The 22,636-nt window shown below is 46.8% G+C and overlaps 1 protein-coding gene across 1 annotated transcript in view; it reads left to right on the top strand.

The window, feature by feature from the left end:
- Positions 1–22,636, top strand: part of ncanb (neurocan b) — a 234,606-nt gene that overhangs the window by 104,055 nt on the left and 107,915 nt on the right. Inside the window, exons 5-6 of the mRNA XM_080212934.1 lie at positions 3,786–3,913; positions 8,452–8,745. Of these exons, the coding sequence (XP_080069060.1) occupies positions 3,786–3,913; positions 8,452–8,745 (422 nt within the window). The remainder of the gene's footprint in view (positions 1–3,785; positions 3,914–8,451; positions 8,746–22,636) is intronic.

The raw sequence follows: 22,636 nt of genomic DNA, 5'->3' as shown, positions 1-22,636 counted from the left end.
CTCCCATAGGACCCTATTTTACCATTTTGATTCTAAGTGCTGGGTGGACTTGAAGCTATGAATGTTTCAGATCCGACTTTTAGACCCATTCTCAGGCACTCCCGTATGCAGTCTGCCTGAAAAAAAATCAGTAAGTCCTAATTGCGCCACAGAAGCCAACGGGTGTAGCTTAACACTCCCAAAATCCTGCTGCTCTGATCGGTGCCTCCAACTGCACATGCGCAGAAAAAAAATGATGGAATGCTGCTCCCCTGCTAGATTCCTCCCGGGTCAGATAATGCCTCCCCTGGCTTCCACAGACATTGCGCCCCATCCCCCCATATTATTACTGACCCCCGCCACCCAGACAGATCACGGGCAACTCCCCCCTTTCCCCTGTCTCACTGATCACAGGCAGAGTGGCAGCGGACCCCCCCCTACTCCCCCCTGGTCCCCACCCACCCCCTCGTCCCCCCGTCCCCACCCTCCCCCACATCCCCCTCACTGATCACAGGCAGAGTTGTAATGGACCCCCCACCCCCACCCTGTTCACTGATCACAGGCAGAGTGACAGTGGAATCCTACTTCCACCCACTGCTCTCAGGCTGAGTGGCAGTGGTTTCCACACCCCCACCCCTTTCGCCCTCACTGATCTCAGGCAGAGAGCCATCGGACGCTTGCTACTTATCTCTTCACTAACTGGAGTGCCCGAATCGGGCTCCTACAGAGCACATCTGCTTTGCACCGATTCCGAGTGGGCGAACATGGTGATAAAGGGGGAAGTGCCGGAAAGGTTGGGCGTGCAGCCCATTAAGTCAATTGAAATGCATACAAATGCATTTAAATGGCCATTGAACCCATTTGGAATGTGGTCCGGATTGCGACCATTTTCGGGCCTTGGTAAAGGAGAAACCGGCGTGGAGGCGGACGCAGTCGCCTCATGCCCGACTTTACCAAGTTTGCGCGTCTGAAAATGGGCACAATGCGATGGTAAAATCGGGCCTGTAGTCTTAAGTTTAAATAAAGAGCGCACATTATTGTTCGAACAATCCTTGTAGTTTCATTAATATATATTTGTGTTAATTAGACAAATGTAGCTGACAAGACAAACAATTGGAAAGGGAATTATTTTCCTTGAAACAGCTGGTGTGTTAAAGATGGGTAAATTATAAACCTGGGTGTATTTTTTTAATGCAAACTGTATAAGAAAGTGGCAATCTGAAGATGAATAGTTGAAATGTTCACGAGTTAAGCTTTGATGTTTCCTTGTAGATGGTAAATAATAAGCAACTGGTTAGGCTGAAGTGCAAATCGTTTGATCGGATGATTCAAAGAACCTTCTTCATTCAAATCGACATTGAGATCTCTACGTGCTGCCAATCCTCACTGGGACCTTGTGAATGCATTCATAGACAGCACCTAATCAATGCTCATTCAAGGCGCTGGAAAGGCAACCTTTCTTCTGCAAAAATATATCTTGTCCGTAAAATATCCGAAAGAATGTTACAAAACATTTCAAAATGGTCATCGTGGTGTAATAATGCTCAATTTTTCAACATAGGTCAAGTTGCACTCCAAGGTGCTTCAAAACGAGTGTGATTCATCTAATATTTACTGTCTATATTCAATGTGAGTCATACAGCCCGAGGGGGTTCCATACAATTCCTCGTCTCTTGGTTCACTATGGCTGAAAGGTTGATTACCTGTAAAGTCTCGCATTCCAACCATTATTTTGTAAATTGAGTTTGTGGCTTTATATGCCGTGTTTGTGAACAGAACTCCCACTTACCTGATGAAGGAGGAACGCTCCAAAAGCTAGTGGCTTTTGCTGCCAAATAAACCTGTTGGACTTTGACCTGGTGTTGTGAGACTTCTTTCTGTGTTTACCCCAGTCCAACACCAGCATCTCCACATCATGAAAGGTTTTAGACATAGTAGCACAATGGCACAGTGGTTAGCACTGCTACCTCACAGCGCCAGGGACCCAGGTTCGATTCCCGGCTTGGGTCACCGTCTGTGTGAAATTTGCATGTTCTTTCTGTGTCTGAGTGGGTTTTGTCCGGGCGCTCCGGTTTCCTCCCACAGTCCAAAGATATGCAGATTAGGTGGATTAGCAATGCTAAATTTCCCCTTAGCATCAGGGCGCTTCGTTAAGGTAAATACATAGGGTTATGGAGACAGGGCCTGGGTGGGATTGTGGCCGGTGCAGACTCGATGGGCTGAATGGCCCCCTTCTGCACTGTATGATTCTATGATCTTTCCCCATCGCACCTCTGCAGCAGGTGCCCCAAGCTTTAGTGCGCCCTTCAGTACATAATCCTGGGCTTTGGAATGTGCCAATCTGCTACACTCACCCAGAGACAACTCCTTGCACTGCAAGACCAAGAGGTCTTGGGAAGACCAAAGAGAATCTTTTAGGAAACTGATGAGTCTCCAGCAGCAGTTGCTGTTTGTCTCGGTGTGTGCCCCTAGGAACACAGAGTCTGCCGTCCTGGAGCTGCTCGGGATGACCCTCGACGATCAGTTTCCTTTTTATTCATGGGGTGTGAGGGTTGCTGACCAGGCCAGCATTTATCGTGGCTTTCTAGGCTAATTCAGAGTAAACCTACGGCGAAACACTTAAGCCTATTTTGGATAAGGACTGAATATTTTCTTCCCTAAAGGATATTAATAGAACCATAAAGTCAAAGAGCAGTACAGCACAGGAACAGGCCCTTCGGCCCTCCAAGCTGTGCTGATCATGATGTCTGCCTAAACAAAAACCGTCTGCGCTTAGCGAGTCCATATCCTTCCATTCCCATCCTATTCATGTATTCGTCAAGATGCTCCTTGAATGCCGCTATTGTACCTGCTCCCACCCCCTCCCCGGGCAGTGCGCTTCAGACATTCATCACCCTCTGTGTAAAAAACTTGCCTCGCACATCTCCTCTAAACTTTTCCCCATACCATAGAGATTTACAGTAGGGAAACAGGCCCTTCGGCCCAACTTACCCATGCCGTCCAGTTTTTACAATTAAGCTAGTCCCAATTGCTCGCATTAGGCCCATATCCCTCTATACCCATCTTACCCATGTAACTATCGAAAACCCTTTTTAAAAGACAAAATTGTACCTGCCTCTGCTAGGAGTAGTTTAACATACTGAATATGCTCTTTTTTCTGGCAATCTTGTCGTCACTGATAGGGAATATTTATTCCAAATTTGTTTATTTAAATTAATTTAAATCTTCCAATCTTGATGAGATTTGAACCAGTCTTTCTGCATTGGTTTTAAGTTTATTTATTAGTGTCACAAGTAGGCTTACATTAACACCACAGTGAAGTTACTGTGAAAATCCCCCTCAGTTGCCACACTCAGGCGCCTGTTTGGGTACACTGAAGGAGAATTTAGCACGGCCAATGCACCTAACCCGCACATCTTTCAGACTGTGGGAGGAAACTGGAGCACTGGGAGGAAACCCACGCAGACACGGGGAGAATGTGCAGACTCCACACAGACAGTGACCCACGTAGGAATGGAACCCGGGTCCCTGGCGCTGTGGGGCAGCGGTGCTAACCACTGTGCCATTGTGCGGATTGGGATCAGGCCTCGAGTCCTTGTCAAGTGATGAGAAGTCTGGGACAGCACTAGCCATGGACAGCATTATGCTCAATGGTTCGAATGATTTACAAACCCTTTATGCTATTTATTACCTGTGTTAATTTCTTTTAGCCTTTGTTGAAAAGAAATTGCATTGATCGATATGAAATTGGAGTGGTGAGGACAATTGCAGTTGAAGATTAAATTTGATCAATTTGCCTTTGACAGGTACCCGATCAGGTCACCAAGGCCTGGTTGCTATGGGGATAAATTTGAATATCCTGGCATCAGAACGTACGGAATTCGAGAGGCCGCTGAGGAATATGATGTGTACTGCTACATCGAAGAGCTGAAAGGCAAGTTGTCATTTCATCTTTGTTGCAAATAGTCACTCCTGAAGGTCAAACACTTTTTATGTTCCATTTTCCTTGCTGTCATTGTTGGTGGGTGGGTGGGTGGATGCAGCGGGGGAATGTCGCTACAAAGTTGACAGGAGACTTAGTTGTGGAGAAGGGGAAGTGTTCTTCTAATTGGGTGCTGGACCTCGGGGAGTGTTTGTGTTCCTCAAGAGGGAGTGCGAGGACAAAGGGGGCTGAAATCTGTTTGTAGTTTTTGCCACCAAGACTCAGTTCTTGTTGTTTGGACATTGTGCACCCAACTGTGGGGCTGTGAGTGGCTCCTATACCCGGCCAATCTCTACACGGATTCCCAGACAAGTCACGTACAAATCTCAGGGCCCAATGTAGAGCATAAGGGCGAGTGGGCTATGGCATTTTCCAGCTCCAGTTGGGATGGTAAGTTGCTATGGTCATTCCATGATCCCAGCCACCCGATTAGTGGCATCCACTTGATGTGAGATCCGTGATGGTGGCACAGCGGTCAGCACTGCTGCTTCACAGCACCAGGGTCATAGATTCGATTCCCAGCTTGGGTCACTTTTTTTTATTCATTCATGGGACATAGCTAGCTGGGCCAGCATTTATTGCCCATCCTGAGTTGCCCTTGAAACTGAGTGTTTCACTGGGCCATTTCAGAGGGTAATTGAGAGTCAACCACATTGCTGTGGCTCTGGTGTCACATGTAGGCCAGACTGGGTAAGAATGACAGATTTCCTTTCCTAAAGAACATTAGTGAACCAGATGGGTTTTTCCGACAATCGACAATGGTTTCATGGTCATCAGCAGATTCTTAATTCCAGATATTTTTTATTAAATTCCAATTCCACCATCTGCTACAGAGGAATTCAAACCCAGGTCCCCTGAACATTAGTTGAGTTTTTGGACTAATAGTCCATTGATAATTCCATTAGGCCATCACTCCCCGATGTGGAGTCTGCACATTCTCCCTGTGTCTGTGTGGGTTTCCTCCAGGCGCTCCAGTTTCCTCCCACAGTCCAAAGATGTGCAGGTTCCAGTGAATTGGCCATGCTAAATTGCCCCTTAGTGTGTAGATTAGGTGGATTCACTACGATGGATATTTTGGATGGTGGGAATGGGAACCTGGGTGGATGCTCTTTGGAGGGTTGGTGCAGAGCTGATGGGCCAAATGGCCTCCTTCTACACCGTCAGGAATCTATGATTCTATCCTTTGTGTCTGAGCCACTCTGAGGTGGAAACATTAACTGGCATGTGAGGTGAGCAGTATTGGTCAGGTCGTGGTCAGTGAGGGGGAATGAAGATGCATGATGTGACTCTATAAATAACTCATTAGAGCATTGTTCTTATGTATACATTTGAATTGAGCCCAGAAAAAAAGATTTGCACTTATATAGCACCTCTCAAAACTGCAGGACCTCTACATAGGGGCTCCCAGCCAATTAACTACTTATGATGTGTGACATCTGTTGCAATATCAAGGAAAATAGAATGACACGGTGGCACAGTGGTTAGCACTGCTGCCTCACAGCTCCAGGGATCTGGGTTCAATTCCTGGCTTGGGTCACTGTCTGTACGGAGTCTGCACATTCTCCCCATTTCTGCATGGGTTTCCTCCGGGTGCTCTGGTTTCCTCCCACAGTCTGAAAGACATGCTGGTTAGGTCCATTGGCCATGCTAAGTTCTCCCTCAGTGTACCCAAACAGGCACCGGAGTGTGGAGATTAGGGGATTTTTCCCGTAACTTCATTGCAGTGTTAATTTAAGCTTACTTGTGACAAATAAATAAACTTAAGTGCAGCAGCCATCTTAGGCACAGCAAGCTCCCACAAATGGCAATGTGAAAGTAAACAGGTAATCTGATTTCATGATGTTGATTACCAGCCCACTTGGGGTATCTCCCCTCCTCTGAGGGCCTCAGTTTTACATTTCATCCAAATGAAGACATCTCCCTCAATACTCACTGGATTATCGGAATAGATTATGAGGGACTTTCAGACTATATATTGAATGCAGTCGTACTGAGGCACACCGTGTTGTAGCTGTCCAGAGAGGCTTCCTCAAGCAACACTTAGCCAAGTGGACTGCTGACCTGTCGCTGACAAGGTCCGTTGATGAAACTCTTTGGTTGAGGGGCCACCTCTTCAGACCGTCGGCGCGGGGAAAGTTGAATCAAAATGAGTTACATCGGCACCACGATTGAGTGCAGTCATTGTCAAGCTTTAAGATAAATTACGTGTCCAACTAAAGGTTCTCGATGTCGGCGGAAATGGGCCAGAAGGCTATGAGCCTCAACGCACCCAATTACAGAAGTTTGATGCTGGCTGAGAATGAATTTCTTGACATGAAATCATTTCACTTTTGCCCTGAAGCCATAAAGCTGGATAAATCCTTTCGGTGGAAATGTCATTTAGTGAGAAGTGCTCGTGCCTCATAGAGTCATAGAGCTTTACAGCATGGAAACAGGACCTTTGACCCACCTTGTCCATGCTGCCCAGTTTTTACCACGAAGCTAGCCCCAATTGCCCGCCTTTGGCCCATTCCCCTCTATACCCATCTGATCCATGTAACTGAATGCTTTTTAAAAGATAAAATTATACCCCCTCTACTACTATCTCTGATGCGGAGATGCTGGCTTTGGACTGGGGTGGGCACAATAAGAAGCCTCACCACACCAGGTTAAAGTCCAACAGGTTTATTTGGTATCACGAGCTTTTGGAGTGCTGTAACCTTCATCAGGTGAGTGCTCACCTGATCATCACTGGTGTTGTGAGATTTCTTACTGTGACTATTACCTTTGGCAGCTCATTCCAGACATTGTGAAAGAATTGCCCCTCTGGATTCTTTTGTATCTCTCCTCTCTCACCTAAAACCTCTAGCTTTAGACTCCTTTGGGAAAAGATGTTGACTAGCTGATCTATGCCCCTCATTAATTTATAGACCTCTATAAGGTCACCCTATGCCTCCTTCGCTCCAGGGAAAAAAAAGTCCCATTCTATTTAGCCTCTGCGTGAGAAGGTTATGGGGTCCAGGTCCTTTCCAGAGACTTAAGCACACAGGGTGGGATTTTCTGGCCACGCTCGTCCCGAAACCGGAAAATCCTGCCCAAAGTCAACAGACATTTGCATGGTCCTGTCTCACCCGCTACGAGTCCCGTGGAGGGCGACTTGGGAAAATTCTGCCCACAATCTTAGGCTGAGGCAGTGCTGCATTATTGGAGGGGCTGTCATTTCAATGAGGTGTTAAACCCAGGGCCCCGTCTGCCCTGCCAGATGGACGCAAAAGATCCCACGTTCCTGGCCAATGTTTATCACTTGGACAGATTATCTGGTCGTTCATCCTGTTGTGTGTGTGGGAGCTCAGTGCGTGATAATTGGCTATGGCGTTTTCTACATTACAACTTTGACAACACTTCATAAGTGGCCAATTGGCTGCAAAGTGCTCTGGGACATCTTGCTGTTGTGAATGGTGCTATATAAATACAAGTCTTTCTGTCCATTGTGAATGTGAGTTAGAATTAGAAAGTCATTGAATCATTGCAGTGCAGAAACTGGCCAAAGGCCCATCGATTTGTACCTAAATGAGGAAAGATTTGACTGGTGTTAGTGATTTTTGCTATGAATATATTGTCAGTTTACAGTATTCGGATCTTTCAACATTTTATGCAAAGATCCTTTTCCCAATAACATGATAAAGGACATTCTGAACCATTCATCTATTCCACCAAGCTTATAACTTCAATTTTCTGACTGGCTTTGATTTTTAATTTGATTTATTATCGTTACATGTATTGCGATACAGTATTGTTTCTTGCACACTATACAGACAAAGTATGCCGTTCATAGAGTACATAGGGGAGAAGGAAAGGAGAGGGTGCAGAATGTAGTGTTACAGTCATAGCGAGGGTGTAGAGAAAGATCAACTTAATATAAGGTAGGTCCATTCAAGAGTCTGATGGCAGCAGGGAAGGAGCTGTTCTTGAGTCGGTTGGTACGTGACCTCAGACTTTACCTTTACCTTGACGGAAGTAAGTAGAAGAGAGAGTATCTGGGGTGCGTGGGGTCCTTGATTATGCTGGCTGCTTTTCCGAGGCAGTGGGAAGTATAGACAGAGTTGATGGATGGGAAGCTAGTTTGCGTGATGGACTGGGCTTCATTCACAGAGAGAGAAAAAAAGCTGAAGTTTCAAATCCCGATGACCCTTTGTCAACTGGACTGGAAACGTCAGCTCTTTCCTCTCCTTACAGTTGTTGCCAGACCTGCTGAAATTTTCCAGCATTTTCTCTTTTGGTTTGAGATTCCAGCATCCGCAGGAATTTGCTTTTATCCAATTTTTAACATCTAATTTGTTGCTTTGCCTGTGACTCGCACACCAGGCAGGCCACACATGAAGGCTGAGTTGCCTGAAGGGCCCAGTCAATCAGATGAAGTGGTTGTTGTGGTGCGTGAAGAGAGTTACCCTTCTATTATGTCAAGTACCAGCCGCGACAGTGATTGACAACCTGACTTCATGTGTTCACAGGCACCGTGTTTCACGAGACAGCTACTCTGAAATGGAACCTGACAGAGGCCCAGCAACATTGCCAGATGCAGGGAGCTGAGCTAGCGACCGCTGGCCAGCTGTTCATGGCCTGGAGTCAAGGCTTCGACCAGTGTGACGCTGGCTGGCTCGCTGACGGCAGTGTACGGTACCCTATCAACATCCCCAGGAGAAACTGTGGAGGAGATATGCCAGGCGTGAGGACAGTTTACCAGCTCCCAAACAGAACAGGCTCTCCTGACCCTGGTTCAAAGTATGATGTGTACTGTTACAGAGGTATGACCTTCATCTTGTACAAAGTCATTTGCTTCCACAGCTTTGTAGCTTTATTTAATTCTATCATGGGGATGTGAACATTGCCAGGGCAGTATTTATTGCCCATCCCTAATTGCCCTTGAATTGAGTGACTTGCTAGGCCATTTCAGAGGGCAGTTGAGAGTCAACCATCTTACTGTGCATCTGGAGTCACATGGAGGCCAGTCTGGGTAAGGATGGCAGATTTCCTTCCTTAAAGGACATTAATGAACCAGATGGGATTTTCCGACAATCGAGCATTTTTTTTTCTAGTTCATTTGTGGGACGTGGGTGTCGCTGGCTAGGCCAGCATTTATTGCCCATCCCGAGTTGCCCTTGAGAAGGTGATAGTGAGCTGCCTTCTTGAATCGCTGTGGGTTGACCCTCAGTGCCATTAGGGAGGGAATTCCAAGATTTTGACCCAGCGATGGCGAAGGAATGGTGATATATTTTCAAGTCAGGATGGTGAGTGGCTTGGAGGGGAACTTGCATGAGTTGGTATCTGCTGCCCTTGTCCTTCTAGGTGGAAGTGGTCGGGGGTTTGAAAGATGCTGTCTAAGGATCTTTGGTTTCATGGTCATCATTAGACTTTTAATTTCAGATTTTCTGTAACACTTGTAGAATCATAGAATCCCGACATTGCAGAAAGAGGCCATTCAGCCCGTTGCTCCTGCACCAACAGCAATGCCACCCAGACTCTATTCCCGCAATCTTTATTGAATTCAAACTTCACCATCTGTGTTGTGGGATTCAAACCCACATTCCCAGGGCAGTACAAAAACAGAATATGCTGGAAAATCCCAGGTCTGACAGCATCTGTGGAAAGGGAGAATAGAAGGGTCACCCAGATGTGAAATGTTGGCTCTATTCTCTCTGCACCAATGCTATCAGACCTGCCGAGATTTTCCAGCATTTTCTGTTTTTGTTTCACATTCCAGCATCTGCAAAATCCGCTCTTTTCTCAGGGTGTTACCCTGGGTCTTGGGTTTGCTAGTGTAGTGACAATATCGCTACGCCACTTCCTTGCAAAGAGGGAGGTTCAGCTCAGTAGGAGACTAAAGATAGCAATGGTTTGTGAGAATATGACTTCACCTCTATCACTGGCTGTGGGAGGTCCCCTTACTGATGACTAATTTCAAGAAGAAATTAGATGTAGCTCTTGGAGCTAAAGGGATCAAAGTTCAGGACGGGGAATCAGGATATTGAATTTGATGATCAGCCATGATCAAAATGAATGGTGGAGCAGACTCGAAGGGCCAAATGGCCTGTTCCTGCTTGTAGTTTCTATGTTTCTATGACTCTAGTGTAATTTCTGGTATAAATTTGGAAGTTCCAGTGGGTAACAGCAATGTTCAGTGTAGGCCTAAAGTGTCCAGGTCGGAAGATGCTAATGCAGTCCCACGCGGGACATTGTAATTCACCCTATCGTCTCAGCTGAGGAATGGAAGATGAGGCTGATTCTATTCGTGAATTGGCATCCTTGACCCCAATCACCTGTGGGTCTGGACTTTGGATGAAAACAGAGTCAAACTCCTCTGTAATGAGAGGAATCTTTGATTCAGTTCTCAGAAGGGCGGCTGTCTCTCCTCCCTCCCCCCCACCCCTGCCCCACCCCGTTCCTGAGAAGATTATCAACTGTGATTCAGTGGGTCGCGTTCTCACCTCCATGTCACGAGATTGTGAGCTCAGGTCCCACTCTGAAGATTTAAACTCCATCGCCAGTGTGGTACTGGCGTAGAGTTGCACTGTCGGAGATGTTGTTCTCTCGGGACGAGACTTCAGACTGCGGTCTTGTCTAATCTCTCAGGTGGTCATTAACACTCCTGAATAGATGTAGGTGAACGCTCCAATATCTATTCCTCAAACAGCATTACCAGACCAGATTATCTGGTCATTATCGTGTAGCTGTTGGTGGGTGCTTGCTGTGTGTAAATTGGATTACAAGCAGTGATTAGACTTCATTGACTCATGACGAGCTTTAGGATGTCCTGAGGTCATGAAATGTGCTATTGACATGCAAATTAATTTGTTTACTTGGAGGCCTGCAGTGAGTGGCGCAGCAAATGGACATCACTTCTGAACAGCCTGGGCGGGGTTTTCCGGCCACACTCGCTCCGGAAAATCCCATCCAGGCCAATGGACCTTTGCATGGATTTCCTCTCCCCTCCCGCTATGATTCCCTTGGTGGACGGGATGGGAAAATTGCCCCCTCTGTCTCTAATTAGAATCATAGAATCATAGACTTGATTTGATTAGATTCATTACTGTCACATGTATCAGCATACAGTGAAATGTATTCTTTTCTGCGCACACAACAAAGAATACCGTTCATAGAGAAGAAAATGAGAAAGTGCAGAATGCAGTGTTACAGTCATAGCTAGGGTGTAGAGATAGATCAACTTAATGTGAGGGAGGTCCATTCAAAAGTCTGATGGCAGCAGGGAAGAATCTGTTCTTGAGTCAGTTGGTATGTGACTTCAGACTTTTGTATCTTTTTCCCGATGGGAGAAGGTGGAAGAGAGAATGTCCGGGGTGCGTGGGGCCCTTGATTATGCTGGTGGCTTTGCCGAGGCAACAGGAAGTGTAGACAGAGTCATTGGATGGGAGGCTGGTTTGCATGATAGAGTGGGCTACATTCACGACCTTTTGTAGTTTCCATAGCATCCCTACAGTGTAGAAGAAGGCCATTTGGCCCATCGAGCCTGCACCAACAACAATCCCACCCGGGCCTAATCCCTGTAACCCCATGAATCTACCCTGCTAATCCCCTGACGCTAAGGGTCAACTTAGCATGGCCCATCCACCTAACCTGCACATCTTTCTAGCGTGGGAGGAAACCGGAGCAGCCGGAGGAAATCCATGCAGACACGAGAAGAATGTGCAAATTCCACGCAGACAGTGACCCGATTGAACCTGGGTCCCTGGCGCTGTGAGGCAGTAGTGCTAACCACTGTGCCGCCACTTATCGTAAAATTCTGCCTCTTTGTTGTGAAGCTACGCTCTCTCCCCCAGCCTCCCTGCCCCGCGGAAACAGTTGCTCTCCATTTATCCTTTAAGCTCCTCTAATCGGTTTAAACACCTCAACTAGATTAACCCTTCATGGACGACACCCATGGGATAAGAAGCCTCGTCTACGCAAGGGTCTTTATCCGTTCTGAAATCAGCTTTATCCAGACCCAAAACGATGTTTCTTGTTCTCAATGTGACCTTACGGATAAAAGTGCCTTAATTCTTACCCCGAAATATCCTTCACTCTGATCACTGATCATCATTAGTGGTAAACACGGTAAGAAGTCTCACAACACCAGGTTAACATCCAACAGGTTTATTTGGTAGCAAAAGCCACTAGGGAGAAATAAACCTGTTGGACTTTAACCTGGTGTTATGAGACTTTTTACTGTGTTTACCCCAGTCCAACGCCGGCACATCCACATCATGATTAGTGGCAACAGATCTCCAGGAAACACATTCGTTAAATGTGGTGCAACGTGACACCGCGCCAAAAAAAAAAGGAAAATGGGATTGTCTGAGTCATTGTGCGCACCTGGAATGTTCTAGAATTTGATGCAGCTGTGTTTTGTGTACAGCGCAAGGTCTTGCTCGAAACTCACTAACTGCTGATTATCTATTAACTTAAAAAGAAAATGCTTTCGTCCCGGAACATAAAAACCACAACTGAGAAAAGAAAACATTTCTGCCTGGGGATTGATGCAGTGGATTAAGGTGAACCCATCAGGATGGTCCCAGAATTCTCTTGGGATATTGCTGTTGGAGATTCCCAAGTGAAGATTAGAGGAGCAGTTAAAGAGCAAACGCACTTCATTCCATTCTTTTTGGACATTTATTCATTGTAAAACTATTAGAGACTGTCTGACTGACAGTCACGTGCCACCCAGTCAGAGAATTAAAAGCCTCATTGCATTCTTGGAAGGTGAGAATGTGTGTGTCAGCTGACCTGGCAGGCCAGATGGAGGTCATGTGATGAAACCCTCCAGAAATACATCCAGCCAGAATTGGTTCCTCTAAGTTGCTTCAGTGAGCACACCACCCACTCCCTGTCCAATGGGTTCAAGTGGGAAATCTCAGTGAGGGCACAGTGGTCAGCACAGTGCCCCACAGCGCCAGGGACCCATGTTCAGTTCCTGCCTTGGGTGATTGTCAGTGTGGAGTTTGCTCGTTCTCCCCATGTCTGCGTGAGTTTCCTCCGGCTGCTCTGGTTTCCTCCCGCTGTCCAAAGATGTGCAGGTCAGGTGGATTGGCCGTGCTAAATTGCTCCTTAGTGTCCCAGCATGTGTAGGTTAGGTGGGTTGGCCCTAGTGAAAATTGCCTCTTCGTATCCCAAGATTGAGTGGCCATGGCAAATATGTGAGGTTGGGTGGGGGTGGGAGGGGGGGAGCGTGGTAGGGTGGGGGATAGGACCTGGATAAGATATCCTGTCAGAGCTGATGCTGATTTGATGGGCCGAATGGCCACCTTCTGCACTGTCGGGATTCCATTCCAATTCCAATGACCTTGGTACACCTCCAATGTCACTCAAATATCACCCTGCAAACATCTCTTTGCAAGATTCTCCAGGCCAATCCATAATGATTCTTGCTTCAAGTGTTTTCCCATCTCTCCGAATAAGGAAGTGCCTCCTTTATCTTTCTGTCAAAATTGGAGGTCCAGTGTGAGAGTGGCCATGGATGTGAATCTATAACACAACTTTTTGTGCCATCTGTGAACTCTTGTTTGGCTTTAATAAAATAGTCCAAGGGCCACAATCAGGGTACATGCCCAAAATTAACTCTCCATCTGTTTTTGACTCTATTTTACTTAATTCTACTTATTTTACATTGGATTATATAGAACGTATAGCAGAGAGACTAGGCCATTCAGCCCAAAACCGGAGCACCCAGAAGAAACCCATGCAGACACGGGGAGAACGTGCAGAGTCCATACAGACAATGACTTGAGGCCGGAATTGAACCGGAGTCCCTGGTGCTGTGAGGCAGCAGTGCTAACCACTGTGCCATTGTGCAGCAATCTTCTTTCCTGGAGGTTGTCCTAGGTCTGTTGTCAGATCATTGAGCACAGGTCAGGATAGGTCTTTTCCCCTGGGAGAGTTGAAGAGGCAAACAAGACTGGCATTGGAAAAGCCAAACCAGAGTGCCAATGTTCTTGGGTTGACACCTTGGCATCACACCAGGAGGGCCAGAGATAAAACAGTATATGTGGAGGTGGGGGGGGTTAGTGGAGGTGTGGAGGGGGGGCACATTTGACCTCTCTATCATTGTTGCCCCCCCCCTTCATGTGGCAATCAGCTGTTAATTCCGTTACGCCAGAGAGAACAAGAGTGGGAGAGAGAAGTGGGAATATTGATGATGGTCGTGACACCGCACAGTTTGCCAATCAGTTTCAGTGTGAATATTCACGAGTGAGTCAGCGCAACCAATGGATCAAAGAGTTTGTTAATTGGCGCAGCTAATCTTTCTGCCTGCCTAATTTTTAATCAAGGCAGCATTTTGATACCCAGCGGCAAGGAGGATTATAAATGGCAGAAGTTTTCTTTTAACAATACTCTGAAGTGTTTAGCTATACTGGCTTGCATTCTTATTGTGTACTGGTGTTAAACAGGTCTGGCTTTGTGTGGACGTGTGGGGCTGTAATAAAGCTAAAAAAAGCTTTCTTTACAAACTCTAACAGCAGTACACAGAGTGCTAGCAGTCAGCAGCCTACCTCTGGGGGTGCCAGAGGATTTGACACTCCCGGTTAAATACAAGGCAAAGACTCCCCGATTGGCCCATCAGTTGAATCCTTAATCAGGGAGCTCATACTCCAATAGGCCAACCTCAATGGCCTGATTGAAGTCATTGCAGAGGCCCACCTGCCAATGCTGGTCCAAGCTATGGGCAAAGTCCCTGCTTCTCACCTGCTGGCACCATGCCCACAACCTTCAGATTGTCTTCAACGAGCGATTTGACTCTCGATTGGTTCACGTAGATCCCTTGGATTTTCAGCGGAGGTTCTGCTTTGCTGTTGAGCTCTTGAGAGTTAGAGTCAAACCTCCCAGCTACGGAGAGGCGAAAGAAAGGGACACTTGCATTTATATAGAGCCTTTCATGACCTCAGTAGCTCCCAAAGCACATCACACCCAATAACATATTTCTGTGACGTACACCAGAATTCTACCGCCCTAACTGCCATGGGGTCGGTGTGGGCAAGGGGCATGCAATGGAAATGTCCTGGTTCCTGTCACTAATTTAAGAAATTATGCACAGCAGGATCTCACAAACAGCAATCATAGAATTCTTACAGTGCAGAAGGAGTCCATTTGGCCCATCCAGTCTGCACTGACCACAATTGCACCCAAGCCCTAAACCCATGTATTTACCCTGCTAATCCCCCCCCGATATTAAGGGGCAATTTAGCACGACCAATCCACTTAACCCAGACATTCTTGGACTGTGGGTGGAAACCAGAGCACCCGGAGGAAATCCAAGTAGACAGTGACCCAAGTCGGGAATTGAACCCGGGTTTCTTGTGCTGGGAGGCAGCAGTGTTAACCACTGTGCCACTGTGTCCCCCCAATGCACGGATATGTTTTTCGTGAGCTTGGTTGAAGGATACATATAGGCCAGGAAACTGGGAAGAACTCCCCTGTCCTTTTTCCCAAAGTTGTGCTACAGGAACTGCAGCATTCCTCCAGGACTACTCTGGGTGTGTTAGCCTGGGTTATTGAATCCCTACAGTGCAGGAGCTGGCCATTCTGCCCATTGAACCTGCAACGATCACAATCCCACCAAGGCCTTTATCCCCGCTAACCCCACCTGACACTAAGGGGCAATTTTAGCATGGCCAATCCACCAAACCCGCACATCTTTGGACACAGGGAGAATGTGAAAACTCCACACAGACAGTCGCCCAATGCTGGTATTGAACCCAGGTCCCTTGGTGGCGAATGTACTTGAATGGGGTAGGGAGTGAGCCCAAAACCTTCTGATTCAAAAGTGAGAATGCCACCCACTGAATCCCTGCCCCTGTGAATACCTCTGTTCAAACTCTATAAGAAGGCCGTTTGCCAATTCTCTTGGACGGCGAGTGATTCGTGGGGGATGAAAATTAAATTGAAAGAAGGGGAGGCTGCTGGAAGATTTGACTTTCATGTGTAATAACTTCAGTACTCGTCAGCAGTTCAAACCAAGTATGAAATATGATATGTCAGCTTGTTCATTTGATCTAATCATGCAAATTAAACACCTTTGAATGATGGTGCAGTGGAAATTTAATGGACTATGTAAGATAGTTAGCAGGTACAAAGAAGCAAACACTGGAACAATTAATTCTTATCCTAACTTAGTGCCTAATACACAAAGGTCCTTTGTAAGCACCTGGGAGACTGTTCCAGAAGAAGGAAACACCTTGGTGAAGATCCAAGGTTATTAGTGCAGGACACTGCCATGAGAGAAGAAACTTAGGAGAGAAAATGGGATAACAGACCACATTTGAGCTTGAAATATTGTAAGACGGAAGAAAAATTTATTTTTAATTTATTCAAAGGGATGTGCATCAACAACAATCCCACCCATGCCCTATTCCCGTAACCCCATATATTTACCCTGCCCCATGATTGAATGGTGGAACAAGCTTGATGGGCTGAGTGGCCTAATTCTGCTCCTATGTCTCATGGTTTTATGAATCCCACTGATACTGAGGGGCAATTTAGCATGACCAATTCACCTAATCCACACATCTTTGTTCCCACGCAGACACAGGGAGAATGTGCAAGCTCCATACAGACAGTGACCCATAGCCGGAATCGATATATACATACACAGCTCTTGTAATTAATAGATATGTACAGTTAACCTTCTAAAGACTCTGATGAAATCATCGTGACTTACCGAACAGTATCCCACACCTTACCCACATCTTAACAAGTATTTTAAGGCAGAAAGTAAGGTAGAGGGGCAGAGAGATGGAGGGAGGGAATTCTAGAGCTTGGGACCCAGGCGGCTGAAGGTGTGACCACCAGTGATGGGGCAATTTAAGTTAGGGATGAGCGAGAGGCCAGAATTAAGCAGATACATCAACAGGTATCAGTCAGATTGCCTCTCACCTTGAGGTGTAAAGGTCCACCCTACATCGTCCAACCAAAATAGACATGCACAGCCAGCTCATTCAGGGGAGATGTTTGAAAGTTGGTCACACAAGGGATGGAAGAAATGGAGAACTCTCTCCCACCAGAATCAGTAAACACTGGCCCCATTAATAGTTTCAAATCTGAGATTAACAGATTTTTGCTGGTTAGGTGTACTAAAGTTTAAGTTTATTTATTTGTATCACAAGTCAGCTTACATTAACTCTGCAATGAAGTTACTGTGAAAATTCCCCAGTCGCCACACTCCGGCACCTGTTCGGGTACACTGAGGGAAAATTTAGCACAGCCAATGCACCCAACCAGCACAGCTTTCAGAGTGTGGAAGGAAACTGGAGCACCCAAAGGAAACCCATGCAGACACGGGGAAAAATGTGCAGACTTTGCACAGACAGTGCCCCAAGCTGGGAATTGAACCCAGGTCCCTGGTGCTGTGAGGCAGCAGTGCTAACCACCGTGCTAACTAAAGAACATGGTGGCAAGGGAAATGGATAGGGATGAAACACAGGCGAGGCATGATTTCATTAACTCGAAGTTTGAACGACAACTTCTGTTCACATATTCCCACTGAGTTAGTAACGTTTGATTCTGCGACGCTGGTGATTTCCAGAGATTTCCGAACCCTTGGAGCGGCTGTTTGTTTTGTTTTCCTGTTTCACGCTCATCTCATCTTCATGTGCGAACGGGTTCCGTGTGAAAGCTGCAAACTTGAGGAAGCGTTGCAAAGTTATTTCTATTTTCAGAAATTGCTTCACTGCACCGTCTCTTCCATGTTTGCCTCTTTTCTCTTCCTCGACCTCTGGCTCTGTTGCCGGCTGGTCGAGTTTCATGCGCACAGTTAATAAACTGACCTGCCATTCATCAACCGGAGTGTTCCAAAGAGAGAAACTAAATCCATTCGGTTGGGATGAGGATTTTATTGCCCATCCCAAATTGCCCCGGTGTGGTTTGATTTGACTGAATGGCTTGTGAGGCCTCCTGAGAGGATAGTTAAAGGTGATATTAGAATAGCACCTTGTATAGGCCAGCAGAACTCCTTCCCTAAAAGCCGTTAAAGAAGCAGTTGGGTTTTTGTGACAATCTGTACTATTACTGATAGCTGCCCAGTGGGTGTCACGGCAGCACAGTGGTTAGCAGTGCTGCCTCACAGCACCAGGGATCTGGGTTGAATTCCCGGCTTGGGTCACTGTCTGTACGGAGTTTGCACGTTTCTCCCCGTGTGTGCGTGGGTTTCCTCCGGGTGCCTCCCTCAGTCTGAAAGACGTGCTGGTTAGGGTGCATTGGCCAGGCTAAATTTCCCCTCAGTGTACCCGAACAGGCGCTGGAGTGTGGCGATTGGAATATTTTCACAGTAACTTCATTGCAGTGTTAATGTAAGCCTACTTGTGACCCTTATAAATAAACTTAATCTTTAATACCCCTGTCTAGCAAAAGTCTATTAATCTCAGATTTGAAACTATTAATGGGGAATTACTGATTCTGTTGGGAGGGAGTTCTCCGCTTCTTCCATCCCTTGTGTGACCAACTTTCAAACATCTCCCCTGAATGACCTGGCTTTGTTTGTGTATTTTGGTTGGACGGTGTAGTGTGGACCTTTACACCTCAAGGTGAGAGGCAATCTGACTCAGGGTTTACCCATCGATCTATCTCCCTAATTCTGGCCTCTTGCTCACCCCTAATTTAGATTGCCCCATCACTGGTGGTCACCTTGGGTCTCTGTCTGTGTGGAGTCTGCATGTTCTCCCCCTGTCGGAGTGAGTTTCCTCCAGGTGCCCCGGTTTCCTCCCACAGTCCAAAAGATGTCCTGGTTAGGAGCATTGGCCATGCTAAATTTGCCCTCAGTGTACCTGAACAGGCATGGGACTGTGGCGACGAGGGGATTTTCACAGTAACATCACTGCAGTGTTAATGTAAGCCTAGTTGTGATACTAACACTTAAATTGAACTTGTATTCCAATAGTATTCTCCTTTTGAATTCACATTATCAAGCCACGGTCTACTGCATTATTAGTCTAGTAACAGATCATAACCATTCCACTCCCACACCTTCCAGCCCATTCAACTGTGGAGACACATTACAGCTCAAACACACCCTCCATCACTATCCTTTGTGGAATTGCAAGCATTTCTTAGTAGATTCACTACAGAATGAGAATTAAGTTTGTTTTTTTTAGGTTTCTAAGTGTCAGTTAGAGCAAGTAATGCAGTTATCGACAAAAATCTATCAAACTCAACGTTGGAAATTTTCAGTTGACTCCTCTCCCCACCCCACAACACTCAGCCGCAGTACCTTTCTGGTGAAACAATATGTCAGCGCCCTCTGCCCCTCACAAAGGATGTCTCTTTCCTAATATAGTGTTCTTAGCTAGTGATAGTCTGATTCTAAGCATCTCTCAGTTGTGATGGTTGTTGATTTGGAGGGGGATTTAGAGGCGATGGAGTTCACATATAGCGACTGCCCACGTCCTTCTGGGAGAGGTGATCTCATGGAAACAGTCAAGAAGGTGTTTGATTGCACAGGTACTGATATGTTGGCGAGAATTCTCCAGCCGTTCACACTGCGCCACTGCCAACAAGGACAGAGGATTAGGCACTCAGACGAGTCCCCATCCACTGCAGCTGGGTTGGAGAATCCTGCCCCTTGGCTGGAACTTTACCTTCCCACCCGCCACAGGAATCGGAACAGGCGATGGGCGGACCTCGGGAAGGTGCGTCAACCTTGGGTGGGATTTTGTGGTTTCGGGATGAGTGAGGCCGTAAAATCCCGTCCCTTGTTTCCCCTGGCTGGGGGACTCTAGAACGGCACAGTAGCACAGCAGTTAGCTCTGCTGCCTCACAGCACCAGGGTCCCAGGTTCAATTCTGGTCCTTGGGTCACTGTCTGTTTGGAGTTTACACATTCTTCCCATGTCTGTGTGGGTTTTATAGGGGAATTTCACAGTAACTTCATGCAGTGTTAATGTAAGCCTTGCTCGTGACTAATAAATAAACATTAACTTTTTCCTCTGGGTGTTCTGGTTTCCTCCCACAGTCCAAAGATGTGCGGGTTTGGTTAATTGGCCGTGCTAAATTGACCTTAGTGTCGGGGGATTAGCGGGATAAATATGTGGGGTTATGGGAATAGGTGGGATTGTGGTCAGTGCAGACTTGATGGGCTGAATGGCCTCCTTCTGTACTATAGGGATTCTATTCTATGAAAGGGGCTTTGTTTCAAGATTAGAGGCTGATCATTTTGTACTGAACTGAAATGAAATTTCTTTACTCTAAAGATTGTGAGTCTTTGGAATTCTCTTCCCCAGAAGAATTTATATCTTTATAGTTAAGGTTGGGATTGACAGATTTTCTGTCCCTTAGGAAAATCGAGGAACATGCGAAGGGGCAGGAAAGTGTCGAAACCTGTGATCATATTGAATGATGGAGCAGTTTAAACCCTGCTGCCATTTCTTTTGTTCTGATGATGCGGAAGTCAGGAATTTGGGAGTTTTAGTTTACTTTATTTATTACTGTCACAAGTCGGCGTACATTAACACTGCAATGAAGTTACTGTGAAAATCCCCTAGTCGCCACACTCAGGCGCCTGTTCGGGTACACTGAGGGAGAATTTAGCATAGCCAATCCACCTAATCAGCACATCTTTCGGATTGTGGGAGGAAACCAGAGCACCTGGAGGAAACCCACGCAGACACGGGGAGAATGTGCAGACTCTGCACAGACAGTGACCCAAACCGGGAATTGAACCCAGATCCCAGGATCTGTGAGGCAGCAGGGCAAAAGACTGTGCCGCCGTGCTGCCCCGGTTGAATCAACAACTGACATGTGCTATTTTGGGCTTTGGGGTACTCGAGAGTCAGTGGTCAGTGCTGGCGCTGGACTGGCCCAGACTGGGGAAGGGTGATTAGTTTTCTTCCCCCAAGGACATCAGCGAATTAGTTTTGTTTCTCTGACCAGAATAATACAAAACAGACTGTACTTCGCAATAACTCCTTATGTTTGCAGCATCACAGAAAAGTCACGAAAATGGGATTAACGCGATGATAAATCTGAATCACAGCCAATAGCTCCTGGAGAGGAATGGAGGAATTTGGGGAAAAAGTGCCTTCAGAGCTAACATTCAAGATGTTTTGTAGAGTGATGTTTACAGTTTCGATTCACTGCGCTGAAGATTCCACTTGACTTGTGTTAAAGCCGTTGACATTTGTCTGTGTGGATTTGCGTGTTCTCTCCGTGTCTGCGTGGGTTTCCTCCGGGTGCTCTGGTTTCTTCTGCAGTCCAAAGATGTGCAGGTTAGGTGGATTGGCCATGCTAAAATTGCCCCTTAGTGTCAGGGGGACTAGCTAGGGTAAATGTATGCGGTTATGGGGATAGGGTCAGCGCAGACTCAATGGCCTCCATCTGCACTGTAGGATTCTATGATTTACTCTGGTGTGTGTTAGACAGCGGGCGAGACTTTTGGATCCCCTGTGGCATTTTTCTTGGCAGTGGGAGATGCCCACCATTGGTCGGCACTGGGATCTTCTGGTCCCGCTGCTGTCAATGGAATTTCCCATTGAATCCCGTGCACCCACCCCGGCAGCTGGGAAGCCCACGGCATTGGCAGGAAGAGTAAGAAAAATCCTACTGGCTAGAAGAGTGGGAAAATCCAGTCTAATGAGTCCATATGCAGAAACTGAGGACACTATTACAGCTCAGAAAAAGGATGTGTATCCGTATAGTAGCTTTCACTGCCACTGCACATCTCAAAGCGCTTTCTCGCAAAGGAAATACTTTCAAAGCGTAGTCACTGTTTGTAATATGGGAAATTCAGCAGCTGATTTGTGCACAGCAAGCTCCCACAAGCAGCAAAGTGATAATGACTGGATCGTTGAGGGATAAATATTGGCCAGGTTCTCAGAGAGGACTTCCCTACTCCTCTCCAAATACTGCCATCAGATCTTGTACATCCACTTGGGAGAGAGCAACCAGGTTTGACAGCAGTCTGACTGGGGGAAATGGGACATAGAAACTAGAAGCAGGAGTAGGCCATTTGGCTCTTTCAGCCTGCTCCACCATTCATTTTGATCTTTGAATTATAGAGACATAGAAACTAAAAGCAGGAGAAGGCCTTTTGTGGTCAAAGTCAGTTAAAAAGAGAATGGTGACCTATCCCCTCTGCTATGTTCCAATGTTAATTTGCTCTTTTAAATGGACAATTGAGACAGCCAATCCCAGCTGATGAAGGCAGTGGGGGGGGGGGCTCCTTCCTAACATAATGCACGGGGCCTGACCATATCACTGGGAATCGAGCGACCAGTTTAGTTGGAGGCTGGAGCAAGCCAAAGTCATAAACCTCAGCTGGCCCACTGCATCCACCCACTAACCCCTGACAAACCTCCACCACCCCCCCCACCCAAAACCTCCATTTTCTCCCCACCAGGCCAAACCTGCCAATGGGGGATCTTGGGAAAGGAAAGCTTTAGATATTTCTGTGGAGTCAGGTGGGTCAGGGATGTTCTTATAGGCGCTACAAGGAAGCTTTAGTCATGGGCTTCTCACGTGCCATTCCCCAGCCATGCCAGGGTCCTTGTTTCCCCCCCCTTCAGCCCCTCCCATCACATGAGGTCAAGGATCCCACTCATGTCACTCTCTGGCCTCTGCCACTGAAATTCCCCACTTCCAACCGCCCACTGACCAGCTAGATCATTCCCTGCTTAGCACGTTCAGGTGGAGCCGAGGAGAATGTAAGGAACTGTACCTTAGC

Source organism: Carcharhinus amblyrhynchos, chromosome 26 (genome assembly GCF_965287045.1).
Source record: "Carcharhinus amblyrhynchos chromosome 26, sCarAmb.v2.hapA, whole genome shotgun sequence".
Taxonomy (NCBI): Eukaryota; Metazoa; Chordata; class Chondrichthyes; order Carcharhiniformes; family Carcharhinidae; genus Carcharhinus; species Carcharhinus amblyrhynchos.
This window is presented reverse-complemented; position numbering and strand designations above follow the sequence as displayed.